Here is a 16,835-nt window from a genome sequence, read left to right on the forward strand (position 1 = left end):
GGCTGTGTTGATACTGTTATATAGGCTGGACCAAGGCTGTGTTGATACTGTTATATAGACTGGACCAAGGCTGTGTTGATACTGTTATATAGACTGGACCAAGGCTGTGTTCATACTGTTATATAGACTGGACCAAGGCTGTGTTGATACTGTTATATAGGCTGGACCAAGGCTGTGTTGATACTGTTATATAGGCTGGACCAAGGCTGTGTTGATACTGTTATATAGACTGGACCAAGGCTGTGTTCATACTGTTATATAGGCTGGACCAAGGCTGTGTTGATACTGTTATATAGACTGGACCAAGGCTGTGTTGATACTGTTATATAGACTGGACCAAGGCTGTGTTGATACTGTTATATAGACTGGACCAAGGCTGTGTTGATACTGTTATATAGACTGGACCAAGGCTGTGGTCATACTGTTATATAGACTGGACCAAGGCTGTGTTGATACTGTTATATAGGCTGGACCAAGGCTGTGTTCATACTGTTATATAGACTGTGTTGATACCAAGGCTGTGTTGATACTGTTATATAGACTGGACCAAGGCTGTGTTGATACTGTTATATAGGCTGGACCAAGGCTGTGTTCATACTGTTATATAGACTGACCAAGGCTGTGTTGACCAAGGCTGTGGTCATACTGTTATATAGACTGGACCAAGGCTGTGTTGATACTGTTATATAGGCTGGACCAAGGCTGTGTTGATACTGTTATATAGACTAGACCAAGGCTGTGTTGATACTGTTATATAGGCTGGACCAAGGCTGTGGTCATACTGTTATATAGACTAGACCAAGGCTGTGTTGATACTGTTATATAGGCTGGACCAAGGCTGTGGTCATACTGTTATATAGACTGGACCAAGGCTGTGTTCATACTGTTATATAGGCTGGACCAAGGCTATACTGTTATATAGACTGGACCAAGGCTGTGGTCATACTGTTATATAGGCTGGACCAAGGCTGTGTTGATACTGTTATATAGGCTGGACCAAGCTGGACCAAGGCTGTGGTCATACTGTTATATAGACTAGACCAAGGCTGTGTTGATACTGTTATATAGGCTGGACCAAGGCTGTGGTCACTGTTATATAGGCTGGACCACTGTTATATAGGCTGGACCAAGGCTGTGGTCATACTGTTATATAGGCTGGACCAAGGCTGTGTTGATACTGTTATATAGGCTGGACCAAGGCTGTGGTCATACTGTTATATAGACTGGACCAAGGCTGTGTTGATACTGTTATATAGACTGGACCAAGGCTGTGTTGATACTGTTATATAGGCTGGACCAAGGCTGTGGTCATACTGTTATATAGACTGGACCAAGGCTGTGTTGATACTGTTATATAGGCTGGACCAAGGCTGTGTTGATACTGTTATATAGGCTGGACCAAGGCTGTGTTGATACTGTTATATAGGCTGGACCAAGGCTGTGTTGATACTGTTATATAGACTGGACCAAGGCTGTGTTGATACTGTTATATAGGCTGGACCAAGGCTGTGTTGATACTGTTATATAGGCTGGACCAAGGCTGTGGTCATACTGTTATATAGGCTGGACCAAGGCTGTGTTGATACTGTTATATAGGCTGGACCAAGGCTGTGGTCATACTGTTATATAGGCTGGACCAAGGCTGTGTTGATACTGTTATATAGGCTGGACCAAGGCTGTGGTCATACTGTTATATAGGCTGGACCAAGGCTGTGTTCATACTGTTATATAGGCTGGACCAAGGCTGTGTTCATACTGTTATATAGGCTGGACCAAGGCTGTGTTGATACTGTTATATAGGCTGGACCAAGGCTGTGTTCATACTGTTATATAGGCTGGACCAAGGCTGTGTTGATACTGTTATATAGGCTGGACCAAGGCTGTGTTGATACTGTTATATAGGCTGGACCAAGGCTGTGTTGATACTGTTATATAGGCTGGACCAAGGCTGTGTTGATACTGTTATATAGGCTGGACCAAGGCTGTGTTGATACTGTTATATAGGCTGGGCTGGACCAAGGCTGTGCATACTGTTAAATAGTTGTTCATACTGTTATATAGGCTGGACCAAGGCTGTGTTCATACTGTTATATAGGCTGGACCAAGGCTGTGTTGATACTGTTATATAGGCTGGACCAAGGCTGTGTTGATACTGTTATATAGGCTGGACCAAGGCTGTGGTCATACTGTTAAATAGGCTGGACCAAGGCTGTGTTCATACTGTTATATAGGCTGGACCAAGGCTGTGTTCATACTGTTATATAGGCTGGACCAAGGCTGTGTTGATACTGTTATATAGGCTGGACCAAGGCTGTGGTCATACTGTTATATAGGCTGGACCAAGGCTGTGGTCATATGCTTATATAGGCTGGACCAAGGCTGTGTTGATACTGTTATATAGGCTGGACCAAGGCTGTGGTCATACTGTTATATAGGCTGGACCAAGGCTGTGTTCATACTGTTATATAGGCTGGACCAAGGCTGTGGTCATACTGTTAAATAGGCTGGACCAAGGCTGTGGTCATACTGTTAAATAGGCTGGACCAAGGCTGTGTTCATACTGTTATATAGGCTGGACCAAGGCTGTGTTGATACAGTTATATAGGCTGGACCAAGGCTGTGGTAATACTGTTATATAGGCTGGACCAAGGCTGTGTTCATATAGACTGGACCAAGGCTGTGGTCATACTGTTATATAGGCTGGACCAAGGCTGTGTTCATATAGACTGGACCAAGGCTGTGGTCATACTGTTATATAGGCTGGACCAAGGCCCTCTATATGATGATCATGTTGGGGTAACAGTATTGATAACCTTCTAGGATCTCTGTATGGAGCGGAAACCTATACATAGGATGGCAGAAAGATTAGCCCTGATGAACAAATTTAAATAAACACACTTAACTGAAGCAGGAAGCCCTCTCAATCACGGGTCATAGACATGATGACCAATGCATTACAGTCCAGACCCACTAAATGCCCCTGCACAGGCCAATGTAACTAACCGTTTCCAGCTCAGATTCAGGCCTTTGGCTGAACCTGTATAGTGTACTACACTACTTAACCAGGCCTTATATGGCTCAGGAAGTGTACCATAATGTAACCTTTATTTAACTAGGTAAGTCAGTTGAGAATAAAAACCGTATTTACAATGACTTCTTGCCGGGGGTTAACTGCCTTGTTCAGGGGCAGATGACAGATTTTTTTTTTACCTTGTCAGCTCAGGGATTTGATCCAGCAACCTTTCGGTTACTGGCCCAACACTCTACCCACTAGGCTGCCTGCCGTCCAAAGGGAATAAGGTTACCATTTCAGATGCATCCGTTGAAACATTTTGGGGGAGGAGGGTGATCATCGATGCCTCTCTGACGACTGGGTCTTTTTTTAGCCGATCTTAGATGACACGGTCTCAGGGGTGTCTCGGTGACGGGTCGGCTGATCAAGAGATGTGATGACGGACCGTTTACCCTCTGAATAGCCCTCCTCACTTCTCCGAGTGCTGAAAGGAACTCTTTATCTATCGGCCAGTCTACCGGAGAGGGAGAACCGTTCTGGCATGCGTCCCAAATGGCTCACTATACAATGCACTACTTCTAACCAGAGTCCTTACTTCCCTATCAGGCCCCTTGTCAAAAGTAGTGCACTATATCGGGAGAAGAGTGTGATTTGGGATGCGAATTTGAAGTCCCTGTTCCATCAGGCTGAATACTGGATGGACGTTCTGAATGAGGAGAAAGGGTTTGTACCTTCATGACCACAGACCTTCATGCTTGTCAATCAACAATGACAGGTGATCAGGGTCAGCCAGGGGATTCTGAATGTGGAATGCTGTATAGTTCCATCTTCGAGGCATAGAGTTTTCACTGCAGTTATCGTGTATTTTTCAGCGACAGGAGAGGCTACTTCTTTTCGGGTTGTTCTCTTTAATAATAGGTATTATTATTCATTAGTAGTATTTGTCACTTTCTGCCTAAAATAACATTATTTTTTTTTTTGCTGGTATTTTCTTGAGGTCTGCACTGTTTTTGACCTGATGTGAAATGTAATATTTACAGTCTGTTGATTAGCTTAGAAACCGTGGCTACATGCAGTAAACTGGTAAACAGTGCTGATGAAACAACATGGTAATCTAGTGTTGTTTAGAAAGGACTCCAGTTATGTTTAACCTGAATCACTTTCTCCTCTCCTCTGGGGAGTGATCAACCCCCTAGAGCATCTGTCCCTCTCTCTAACCTCTCCTTTCTCCTCTCCTCTGAGGAGTGATCAAGCCCCTAGAGCATCTGTCCCTCTCTCTAACCTCTCTCCTTACTCCTCTCCTATTGTTCCCTCTATCTCCTCTCCACCTTTTTTCTCCTTTCCTTCCCCACCCCTCTCCGCCTCTCCATCCTTCTCCTCCCCTCTCCCTCCCTTTCTCCCTTTCTCCCTCCCTTTCAAAGCGAGGTCCATACAGAAATGGTTTGTTGAAATCAGTGTGGAAGAACTTGACCGTCCTGCACAGAGCCCTGACCTCAACTCCATCTAACACCTTTGGGATTAATTGGCCGACTGTGACCCAGGCATAATCACCCAACATCAATGCCCGACCTCACTAATGCTCTTGTGGCTGAATGGAACCAAGTCCCTGCAGCAATGTTCCAACATCTAGTGGAATGTCTTCCCAGAAGAGTGGAGGCTGTTATAGCAGCAATGTTCCAACATCTAGTGGAAAGTCTTCCCAGAAGAGTGGAGGCTGTTATAGCAGCAATGTTCCAACATCTAGTGGAATGTCTTCCCAGAAGAGGGGAGGCTGTTATAGCAGCAATGTTCCAACATGTAGTGGAAAGTCTTCCCAGAAGAGTGGAGGCTGTTATAGCAGCAATGTTCCAACATCTAGTGGAAAGTCTTCCCAGAAGAGTGGAGGCTGTTATAGCAGCAATGTTCCAACATCTAGTGGAATGTCTTCCCAGAAGAGGGGAGGCTGTTATAGCAGCAAAGAGGGGAACAAATCCAAATTTCCATGATTTTGGAATGAGATTTTATACGAGCACGTGTCCACATACTCTTGGTCTTGAAATCAATTAACATAAATATGGGTTGTATTTACAATGGTGTTTGTCCTTCACTGGTTTCCCTTTTCTTGTGGCAACAGGTCACAACTCTTGCTGCTGTGATTGCATGCTGCGTTATTTCGCCTAACAGCTATGAGAATTTATCAATGTTTGATTTGCTTTCAAATTCTCTGTGGGAAATATGTGTCTCTAATATGGTCATACATTTGGCAGGAGGTTAGGAAGTGCAGCTCAGTTTCCACCTCATTTTGTGGGCAGTGAGCACATAGCCTGTCTTCTCTTGAGAGCCATGTCTGCCTTCGGCGGCCTTTCTCAATAGCAAGGCTATGCTCACTGAGTCTGTATATATTCAAATCTTTCCTTAAGTTTGGGTCAGTCACAGTGGTCAGGTATTCTGCCACTGTGTACTCTCTGTGTAGGGCCAAATAGCATTCTAGTTTGCTCTGTTTTTTTGTTAATTATTTTCAATGTGTCAAGTAATTATGTTTTTGTTTTCACATGATTTGGTTGGGTCTAATTGTGTTTGCTGTCCTGGAGCTCTGTGGGGTGTGTTTGTGAACAGAGCCCCAGGACCAGCTTGCTTAGGGGACTTTTCTCCAGGTCTCTCTCTCTAGGGAAATCAGTAACTTTTTTATATACAGATGTGGAGCTGCCCCCCCCCCCCCCACACACCCTACACACAGACGCACACACCCTCTAGCCTACTTTTACACAGCCTCTCCTCATCAGTGTAGCTCTTTCTCTCTGTCTCTCTTCTGCCCTCAAAAGACCTGTATGAATAACAACTGTGAGTTCAGCTTACCAGCCAGGCCCCAGACAATGGAGGATGAGTGCATTCATCTCAGCACTCCCAGGAAAGGCTCCAGTTCAGCTGAGCTAGTATTGTGGCCTGACCCCGTCTCACTAGTCGGTCGGAGGGAGGCAGGGGCCCGGGACTTGCTGCCTTTTGGAGTGGCTGCTCCCTGCAGAGTGGATGATAGGCCTGTTCTGGCAGTTATGGTTTGGGGAATTCAAAGAGAGAAAGGGGGAGAGAGAGAGATATGGTGAGGAAAAAGAGTGATAGATAGATAGATAGATAGATAGATAGATAGATAGATAGATAGATAGATAGATAGATAGATAGATAGATAGATAGATAGATAGATAGATAGATAGAGATAGATAGATAGATAGATAGATAGATAGGGGGAGAGAGAGCGGGGGAGAGCGAGACCGAGATGGGGTAGAGAGAGAGAGTTAAATGCTTTTTTGTGTCCTCCTCCCCTCTTCTCCTCTCCCCCTCTTCTCCTCCCCTTCTCCCCTCTTCCTTGAGTTGAAAGTCGTTTCTTTCCGTTTGAATGTTAATATGATTATGTTGTTATACACCTGTGAACTGACGATACAGAATCTTGCACATCGTTGCCTGGAATGTTATTGACATTGAGATTTGTGTAAAGAGAGTTAACCTAACTTGAGAGAGAGAATTACGACGGTTTTAAGTTGACGATTGTAAATATTGAACGGTCTAGCAGTTTGAAGAATGCTGGTATTTAAAGCCATGTCCTAGTGAATCCCTGTTTCTTCTCTTTCTACAGGTCTCAAAGGCTGACTTGACAATGGGATCTACAAACCACTGAAGTGGCTCTGACAAAAGAACAGGGGAAACAGGAGGAAAGTAGAGGAGAAAAGAAAAGGAGAAACACTAAACAAAAGGAGAGGGGACTCTCAGAGAGAGAGAGAGAGAGAGAGCCCTTATTGAAAAGAAAAGCGGAGGTCGGCTCGGGGAGGATCAGCTTTGTCCATCGGTGTGGGGTTGGGGGTGCATGCTTGTCCTCTCCAGTGGGCTTCCTCCTTTGTGAGAGAGAGAGAGAGAGTTAACAAAAGACAAAGAATGTGCAATAAACAGAGAGGAGAATGTCGACCGGCGGAGGAGGCTAGAGCGAGGATGCCTGGTCTGGGGAGAAGAACCAGTGTGGTACTACTACTGGCTGTCCTGGTAGCCATGGTCCAGGGACAGGTGGAGGTAATGGGGGACATGCTGCAGGATGGACCCGGGAAGCTGGAGGCCTCCATGCACTCCTCCATACTGTCAGACTTCCAGGAGGTGGAGGCCTTGGAGCCGGTGGCGGCTACAGTCTATCAGGCTGAAGTAGGAGCAGCAGGGGGGGAGTCAGGAATCCCCGACTCGTCTGCTGTGGTGGGCCGGGTGTTTCAGATGAAGGTCCCGTTGAAGACGGACCACACCAGCAACACTAAGGTGTGTGTGTGTGTGTGTGGTGGGGGAGGGCCTGTTCAATTCTAAAATGTAATCCTATGTCATTTTTACCTGTTTTAAACACGTGAGAAAAATTCCTGTAGTAAGGACATAGCTTGTAGGCCCTAACTAGGTAACTATTTATCTGTCCATGTCTTTCCACGAGGGCCACAGACACTGGTCCCAGGGTGGCCACACCACAGAAACTGGTCCAAACCGGTCGGGGTTGATTGTGAAACATGCCAACTGTTTGAAATGCATGAACCCAGCACTTATTCCAGCATTGTGTTGCCTAGTCCCATGATGGCTATCTGAGTCTCCCAGGCTGTGGGTGTAGTCCTATGTCCACAGGATCCTTTCTGCCCTGTCAAACGCATGTTAAAGGCCCTAGTACCAAACACCAAACCTTGAGCCCTTTGTGCATATGGGAAAATCCACCCTGACAGCCGGGCTAAAAGAATGCTAACACCAAGCACTTTTAGAAGAGAAGAGACACACACAGGGCGGGGTACAGCCGTTCATTTCCTCCACAATATTTACGCTAGAAAGTGATTATTTCTCACATCAAGTAGATGTCAGATCTAGGTTACGGTTGGTCTAATGGTAGTCTAATGCTGTAGAGTAAAGCCAACGTCAAGCAGATGTCAGATCTAGGTTACGGTTGGTCTAATGGTAGTCTAATGCTGTAGAGTAAAGCTAACGTCAAGCAGATGTCAGATCTAGGTTGTGGTTGGTCTAATGGTAGTCTAATGCTGTAGAGTAAAGCCAACGTCAAGCAGATGTCAGATCTAGGTTATGGTTGGTCTAATGGTAGTCTAATGCTGTAGAGTAAAGCCAACGTCAAGCAGATGTCAGATCTAGGTTATGGTTGGTCTAATGGTAGTCTAATGCTGTAGAGTAAAGCCAACGTCAAGCAGATGTCAGATCTAGGTTATGGTTGGTCTAATGCTGTAGAGTAAAGCCAACGTCAAGCAGATGTCAGATCTAGGTTATGGTTGGTCTAATGCTGTAGAGTAAAGCCAACGTCAAGCAGATGTCAGATCTAGGTTATGGTTGGTCTAATGGTAGTCTAATGCTGTAGAGTAAAGCCAACGTCAAGCAGATGTCAGATCTAGGTTATGGTTGGTCTAATGGTAGTCTAATGCTGTAGAGTAAAGCCAACGTCAAGCAGATGTCAGATCTAGGTTATGGTTGGTCTAATGGTAGTCTAATGCTGTAGAGTAAAGCCAACGTCAAGCAGATGTCAGATCTAGGTTATGGTTGGTCTAATGGTAGTCTAATGCTGTAGAGTGAAGCCAACGTCAAGCAGATGTCAGATCTAGGTTGTGGTTGGTCTAATGGTAGTCTAATGCTCTAGAGTAAAGCCAACGTCAAGCAGATGTCAGATCTAGGTTATGGTTGGTCTAATGGTAGTCTAATGCTGTAGAGTAAAGCCAACGTCAAGCAGATGTCAGATCTAGGTTATGGTTGGTCTAATGCTGTAGAGTAAAGCCAACGTCAAGCAGATGTCAGATCTAGGTTGTTGGTGGTCTAATGGTAGTCTAATTATTTTTAGGGTGTCAAATCACAGATCCATGATAGAGTGTGTGTGTGTACACATTCATGCTTGCGTGCGTGTGATAAACACAAGTATTTGATTTAAACATGTCATATCTACACTGAATATACAAAACATTAAGAACACCTGCTCTTTCCATGACTGACCAGGTGAAAGCTATGATCCCTCAGTGTAGATGAAGGGGAGGAGACAGGTTAAAGAAGGATTTTTAATCCATGAGACAGTTCAGATATTGATTCTGTATGTGTGCCATTCATATGGTGAATCGGCAAGACAAAAGATTGAAGTGCCTTTGAACAGGGTATGGTAGTACAGTGGCAAGAAAAAATAGGTGAACCCTTTGGAATTACCTGGATTTCTGCATAAATTAGTCATACATCTGATTCTAGAACATGTAGGCTCTATAGAAGTCTAGATGATTCTAAGGACATGTAGACTATAGAAGTCTCGATGATTCTAAGGACATGTAGACTCTATAGAAGTCTAGATGATTCTAGAACATGTAGGCTCTATAGAAGTCTAGATGATTCTAAGGACATGTAGACTCTAGAAGTCTAGATGATTCTAAGGACATGTCGACTCTATAGAAGTCTAGATGATTCTAAGAACATGTAGGCTCTATAGAAGTCTAGATGATTCTAGAACATGTAGACTATAGAAGTCTAGATGATACTAAGAACATGTAGACTCTATAGAAGTCTAGATGATTCTAGAACATGTAGGCTCTATAGAAGTCTAGATGATTCTAAGAACATGTAGGCTCTATAGAAGTCTAGATTATTCTAGAGCAAGTAGGCTCTATAGACGTCTAGATGATTCTAAGAACATGTAGGCTCTATAGAAGTCTCTAGGAACATCACATCCACTCTGCTGATCCTCAACACTAGGGACCCACAAGGGTGCGTGCTCAGCCCCCTCCTGTACTCCCTGTTCACCCATGACTGCGTAGCCAAGCCTGCCTCCAACTCAATCATCAAGTTTGCAGGCGACACAACAGTAGTAGGCTTGATTACCAACGATGACGAGACAGCCTACAGGGAGGAGGTGAGGGCTCTGGTAGTGTGGTGCCTGGAAAACAACTTCTCACTCAACGTCAACAAAAAAAAGGAGATGATCGTGGACAGGAAACAGCAGATGGAGCACCCACCTATCTACATCGACGGGACCACAGTGGAAAAGGTGGAAAGATTCAAGTTCCTTGGCGTACACATCATTGACAAACTGAAATGGACCACCCACACAGACAGTGTGGTGAAGAAGACGCAACAGAGCCTCTTCAACCTCAGGAGGCTAAAGAAATTTGGCTTGTAGGCTTAGACTAGAAATCACTGGCCACTTTAAGGAATGGATCACTAGTCACTTTAATAATGTTTACATATCTGATATGTATATATCAGTAACTCGTAACCATTTCAGTAACTGTTTACATATCTGATATGTATATATCAGTAACTCGTAACCATTTCAGTAACTGTTTACATATCTGATATGTATATATCAGTAACTCGTAACCATTTCAGTAACTGTTTACATATCTGATATGTATATATCAGTAACTCGTAACCATTTCAGTAACTGTTTACATATCTGATATGTATATATCAGTAACTCGTAACCATTTCAGTAACTGTTTACATATCTGATATGTATATATCAGTAACTCGTAACCATTTCAGTAACTGTTTACATATCTGATATGTATATATCAGTAACTCGTAACCATTTCAGTAACTGTTTACATATCTGATATGTATATATCAGTAACTCGTAACCATTTCAGTAACTGTTTACATATCTGATATGTATATATCAGTAACTCGTAACCATTTCAGTAACTGTTTACATATCTGATATGTATATATCAGTAACTCGTAACCATTTCAGTAACTGTTTACATATCTGATATGTATATGATATGTATATACTGTTTTCTATGCTTTTCTACTGTATCTTAGACCTTTCCGCTCTGACATCGCTCGTCCATATGTATAGTCTTAATTCATTCCTACTTAGATGTGTGTGTATTGGCTATATGTTGTGTAATTTATTAGATATTACTTCACTGTTGGAGCTAGAAGCATAAGCATTTCGCTACACCCGCAATAACATCTGTTAATCATGTGTATGTGAACAATAAAATTTGATTTGATTTCGATGATTCTGAGGAACATGTACAGTCGGAAGTTTACATACACTTAGGTTGGAGTCATTAACACTAGTTTACATACACTTAGGTTGGAGTCATTAACACTAGTTTACATACACTTAGGTTGGAGTCATTAACACTAGTTTACATACACTTAGGTTGGAGTCATTAACACTAGTTTACATACACTTAGGTTGGAGTCATTAACACTAGATTTACATACACTATTACTTCACTGTTGGAGTCATTAACACTAGTTTACATACACTTAGGTTGAAGTCATTAACACTAGTTTACATACACTTAGGTTGGAGTCATTAACACTAGTTTACATACACTTAGGTTGGAGTCATTAACACTAGTTTACATACACTTAGGTTGGAGTCATTAACACTAGTTTACATACACTTAGGTTGGAGTCATTAACACTAGTTTACATACACTTAGGTTGGAGTCATTAACACTAGTTTACATACACTTAGGTTGGAGTCATTAACACTAGTTTACATACACTTAGGTTGGAGTCATTAACACTAGTTTACATACACTTAGGTCGGAGTCATTAACACTAGTTTACATACACTTAGGTCGGAGTCATTAACATTAGTTTACATACACTTAGGTCGAAGTCATTAACACTAGTTTACATACACTTAGGTTGGAGTCATTAACACTAGTTTACATACACTTAGGTTGGAGTCATTAACACTAGTTTACATACACTTAGGTTGGAGTCATTAACACTAGTTTACATACACTTAGGTTGAAGTCATTAACACTAGTTTACATACACTTAGGTTGGAGTCATTAACACTAGTTTACATACACTTAGGTTGGAGTCATTAACACTAGTTTACATACACTTAGGTTGGAGTCATTAACACTAGTTTACATACACTTAGGTTGGAGTCATTAACACTAGTTTACATACACTTAGGTTGGAGTCATTAACACTAGTTTACATACACTTAGGTTGGAGTCATTAACACTAGTTTACATACACTTAGGTTGGAGTCATTAACACTAGTTTACATACACTTAGGTTGAAGTCATTAACACTAGTTTACATATACTTAGGTTGGAGTCATTAAAACGTATTGTTCAACTACTCCACACATTTCTTGTTAATAACAAACTATAGTTTTGGCAAGTCGGTTAGGACTTCTACTTTTTGCATGACACAAGTAATTTTTCCAACAATTGTTTACAGACAGTTTAGTTCACTTATAATTCACTGTATCACAAATCCAGTGGGTCAGAAGTTTACATACACTAAACAGCTTGGAGAATTCCAGAAAATGATGTCATGGCTTTAGAAGCTTCTGATAGGCTAATTGCCATCATTTCTGTCAATTGGAAGTGTACCTGTGGATGTATTTCAAGGCCTACCATCAGACTCACTGCCTCTTTGCTTGACATCGTGGGAAAATCAAAATAAATCAGCCAAGACCTCAGAAAAAAAATTGTAGACCACAAGTCTGGCTCATCCTTGGGAACAATTTCCAAAGGCCTGAAGGTACCACGTTAATCTGTACAAACAATAGTATGCAAGTATAAACATCATGGGACCACACAGCCGTCATACAGCTCAGGAAGGAGACGTGATCCTTCTCAAATCAATCCCAGAACAACAGCAAAGGACCTTGTGCAGATGCTGGAGGAAACAGGTAAAACGAGTCCTATATCGACAAAGACCGCTCAGCAAGGAAGAAGCCACTGCTCCAAAACCGCCATAAAAAGGCCAGACTACGGTTTGCAACTGCACATGGGGACAAAGATCATACGTTTTGGAGAAATGTCCTCTGGTCTAATGAAACAAAAATATAACTGTTTGGCCATAATGACCATCGTTATGTTTGGAAGAAAAAGGGAGAGGATTGCAAGCCGAAGAACAACATCCCAACCGTGAAGCACGGGGTGGCAGCATCATGTTATGGGGGTGCTTTGCTGCAGGAGGGACTGGTGCACTTCACAAAATAGATGGCATCATGATGGAAAATTGTGGATATATTGAAGCAACATCTCAAGACATCTGTCAGGAAGTTAAAGCTTGGTCACAAATGGGTCTTCCAAATGGACAATGACCCCAAGCATACTTCCAAAGTTGTGGCAAAATGTCTTAAGGACAACAAAGTCAAGGTATTGGAGTGGCCATCACAAAGCCCTGACCTCAGTCCTATAGATTTTTTGGGGGGCAGAACTGAAAAAGCATGTGCGAGCAAGGAGACCTACAAACCTGACTCAGTTACATCAGCTCTGTCAGGAGGAATGGGACAAAATTCACCCAACTTATTGTGGGAAAGTTGTGAAGGCTACCCGAAACGTTTCACCCAAGTGAAACAATTTAAAGGCAATGCTACCAAATACGAATTGAGTGTAAACATCTGTAAACTTCTGACCCACTGGGAATGTGATGAAATAAATAAAAGCTGAAATAAAATCCTTCTCTCTACTATTATTATGACATTTCACATTCTTAAAATAAAGTGGTGATCCTAACTGACCTAATACAGGAAATTTTTACTGGGATTAAATGTCAGGAATTGTGAAAAACTGAGTTTACATGTATTTGGCTAAGGTGTATGTAAACTCCCGACTTCAAACTGTATGCTCTATAGAAATCTCTAGATGGTTCTAAGAACATGTAGGCTTCTAAGGCAAGGGGCGGCAGGTAGCCTAGTGGTTAAAGCATTGGGCCAACCGAAAGGTTGCTGGATCGTATCCCCGAGCTGACAAGGTAAAAATATGTCGTTCGGCTCCTCAACAAGGCAGTTAACCCACCCGTAGGCTGTCATTGTAAATAATATTTTTTTCTTAACTGACTTGCATAGTTAAATCAATTTTAAAAAATGTACTTCAGTATATTTAATTGTTGCAGTGCTTCTTTAGATTGCAAGGAATAGAATAGAACTGTTGTGAGGTTCTTGTTGTTTTCAGCCCCACTACAATACTAGATACAAAGTGTTTCTGAATCTCCTTTTCAACGGAAAGATAGAGAAACATGTTCAGTCTGCTTGAATGTCCAAGTGGATCTGTTCCAGTGAAATCAGCCTGTGTCTGATAAATGGAGAAAGATATCCTGAGAAACATGTTCAGTCTGCTTGAATGTCCAAGTGGATCTGTTCCAGTGAAATCAGCCTGTGTCTGATAAATGGAGAAAGATATCCCTGTTGTCTATACTTCCCTCCTCTCCAACGATGACAACCAGGTGGATCTGTTACAGTGAAATCAGCCTGTCTCTGATAAATGGAGAAAGATATCCCTGTTGTCTATCCAACGATGGCAACCAGGTCTGTTACTCCTCTCCAACGATGGCAACCAGGTGGATCTGTTACAGTGAAATCAGCCTGTCTCTGATAAATGGAGAAAGATATCCCTGTTGTCTATACTTCCCTCCTCTCCAACGATGGCAACCAGGTGGATCTGTTACAGTGAAATCAGCCTGTCTCTGATAAATGGAGAAAGATATCCCTGTTGTCTATACTTCCCTCCTCTCCAACGATGACAACCAGGTGGATCTGTTACAGTGAAATCAGCCTGTCTCTGATAAATGGAGAAAGATATCCCTGTTGTCTATACTTCCCTCCTCTCCAACGATGGCAACCAGACGACAGGACTCTATTTTTCTCTTTTCCTCTCTGTTTCCCTGAAACCCCTCTATTCGGACACACAAAGACTCACATTGAAACCTAATTAGGCTTGGCAGTGTGGCAGCAGAAAACTTCTATTAGTAGGATGGATGAAGGACCCAAGATAAAAATGGAACATTTGAGTTCTCTCAGTTCTCTGGTCAGATGTAGCCAAATCATTCCATCCAGAGTGGCTCGTACCAGTCAGAGTCCCTCCCTCCCTCCGTCCGTCCTTCCATCCATTCTCATTTGTTAGGTTTTGATTCCCCTCTGCATAGAAACTAAGCTGGGTACCTACCACTGGTGTCATGAAGTTCAAGCCAGTCTTGGTGAGACTCTTTAGTCTCAAGCTACTAATTTCTTTCCAGCTTTCAAATCGGAACATTCTTATCTTCTCCTCTACCCTGCAACTCTTACACTGGTCCTTAGTGCACTACTTTCTACTCTATTAGTGTACAAAGAAGGTAGTGCACTATGTTTCCTGTCAATATACCTGGTAAAATAATGGTTAATAAACAACTCTAAGCAGGGAGGGGTGTATAAAATCTCAGATTTTCCCCCAAATTCTGTTTTATATTTTCCCAAATAGTTTTCTCAGTTTAATTTTTTTACCAAGTTTTAGATTTGGTTTTATTTGTCAATTCTCAAAATTACAATTGTTCATAGACAAATAATAGGATGTTCTGAGTCCATGTCAATGGTTAAATCACATTTGAAGACCTTTTTTTTAGGTCTGGAAGAAAACAAACAAATTGGGTATCTGGCCCTTTTAATTGGACGTCTGGCCCTTTAATTGGGCATCTTGCCCTTTAATTGGGCATCTGGCCCTTTTTAATTGGGCATCTGGCCCTTTTTAATTGGGCATCTGGCCCTTTTTAATTGGGCATCTGGCCCTTTAATTGGGCATCTTGCCCTTTAATTGGGCGTCTGGCCCTTTTAATTGGGCATCTGGACCTTTTTAGTTGGGCGTCTGGCCCTTTTAATTGGGCATCTGGACCTTTTTAGTTGGGTGTCTGGCCCTTTTTAGTTGGGCGTCTGGCCCTTTTACTTGGGCGTCTGGCCCTTTTTGGTTGGGCGTCTGGCCCTTTTTAGTTGGGCGTCTGGCCCTTTTTAGTTGGGCGTCTGGCCCTTTTTAGTTGGGCGTCTGGCCCTTTTTAGTTGGGCGTCTGGCCCTTTTTAATTGGGCATCTGGCCCTTTAATTGGGCATCTGGCCCTTTAGTTGGGCGTCTGGCCCTTTTTAATTGGGCATCTGGCCCTTTAATTGGGCATCTGGCCCTTTAATTGGGCATCTGGCCCTTTAATTGGGCATCTGGCCCTTTAATTGGGTGTCTAGTGAGTGAGGAATGTGTCGTCTAATGTGCCTGTCTTGTGATGGTGCTATACTGCTGCTGCTCATTTCATGGCAAAGTTTGCAAATAGCAGATACAAATGATATATTCCTCATGATAGCCTAGTGGTTAGAGTGTAGAGGTGGCAGGGTAGCCTAGTGGTTAGAGTGTAGAGGTGGCAGGGTAGCCTAGTGGTTAGAGTGTAGAGGTGGCAGGGTAGCCTAGTGGTTAGAGTGTAGAGGTGGCAGGTAGCCTAGTGGTTAGAGTGTAGAGGTGGCAGGGTAGCCTAGTGGTTAGAGTGTAGAGGTGGCAGGGTAACCTAGTGGTTAGAGTGTAGAGGTGGCAGGGTAGCCTAGTGGTTAGAGTGTAGAGGTGGCAGGTAGCCTAGTGGTTAGAGTGTAGAGGTGGCAGGTAGCCTAGTGGTTAGAGTGTAGAGGTGGCAGGGTAACCTAGTGGTTAGAGTGTAGAGGTGGCAGGTAGCCTAGTGGTTAGAGTGTAGAGGTGGCAGGGTAACCTAGTGGTTAGAGTGTAGAGGTGGCAGGGTAGCCTAGTGGTTAGAGTGTAGAGGTGGCAGGGTAGCCTAGTGGTTAGAGTGTAGAGGTGGCAGGGTAGCCTAGTGGTTAGAGTGTAGAGGTGGCAGGGTAGCCTAGTGGTTAGAGTGTAGAGGTGGCAGGGTAGCCTAGTGGTTAGAGTGTAGAGGTGGCAGGGTAGCCTAGTGGTTAGAGTGTAGAGGTGGCAGGGTAGCCTAGTGGTTAGAGTGTAGAGGTGGCAGGGTAGCCTAGTGGTTAGAGTGTAGAGGTGGCAGGGTAGCCTAGTGGTTAGAGTGTAGAGGTGGCAGGGTAGCCTAGTGGTTAGAGTGTAGAGGTGGCAGGGTAGCCTAGTGGTTAGAGTGTA

General features: G+C 43.1%; 1 protein-coding gene across 2 annotated transcripts in view; it reads left to right on the forward strand.

The window, feature by feature from the left end:
• Nucleotides 1-16,835, forward strand: part of dag1 (dystroglycan 1) — a 67,265-nt gene that overhangs the window by 36,394 nt on the left and 14,036 nt on the right. For both annotated transcript variants that reach the window (XM_065004340.1, XM_065004341.1), the window contains exon 2: nt 6,621-7,282. In XM_065004340.1, the coding sequence (XP_064860412.1) occupies nt 6,917-7,282 (366 nt within the window). In that variant the 5' untranslated portion in view covers nt 6,621-6,916. The remainder of the gene's footprint in view (nt 1-6,620; nt 7,283-16,835) is intronic.

This window comes from Oncorhynchus nerka, linkage group LG2 (assembly GCF_034236695.1).
Source record: "Oncorhynchus nerka isolate Pitt River linkage group LG2, Oner_Uvic_2.0, whole genome shotgun sequence".
Taxonomy (NCBI): Eukaryota; Metazoa; Chordata; class Actinopteri; order Salmoniformes; family Salmonidae; genus Oncorhynchus; species Oncorhynchus nerka.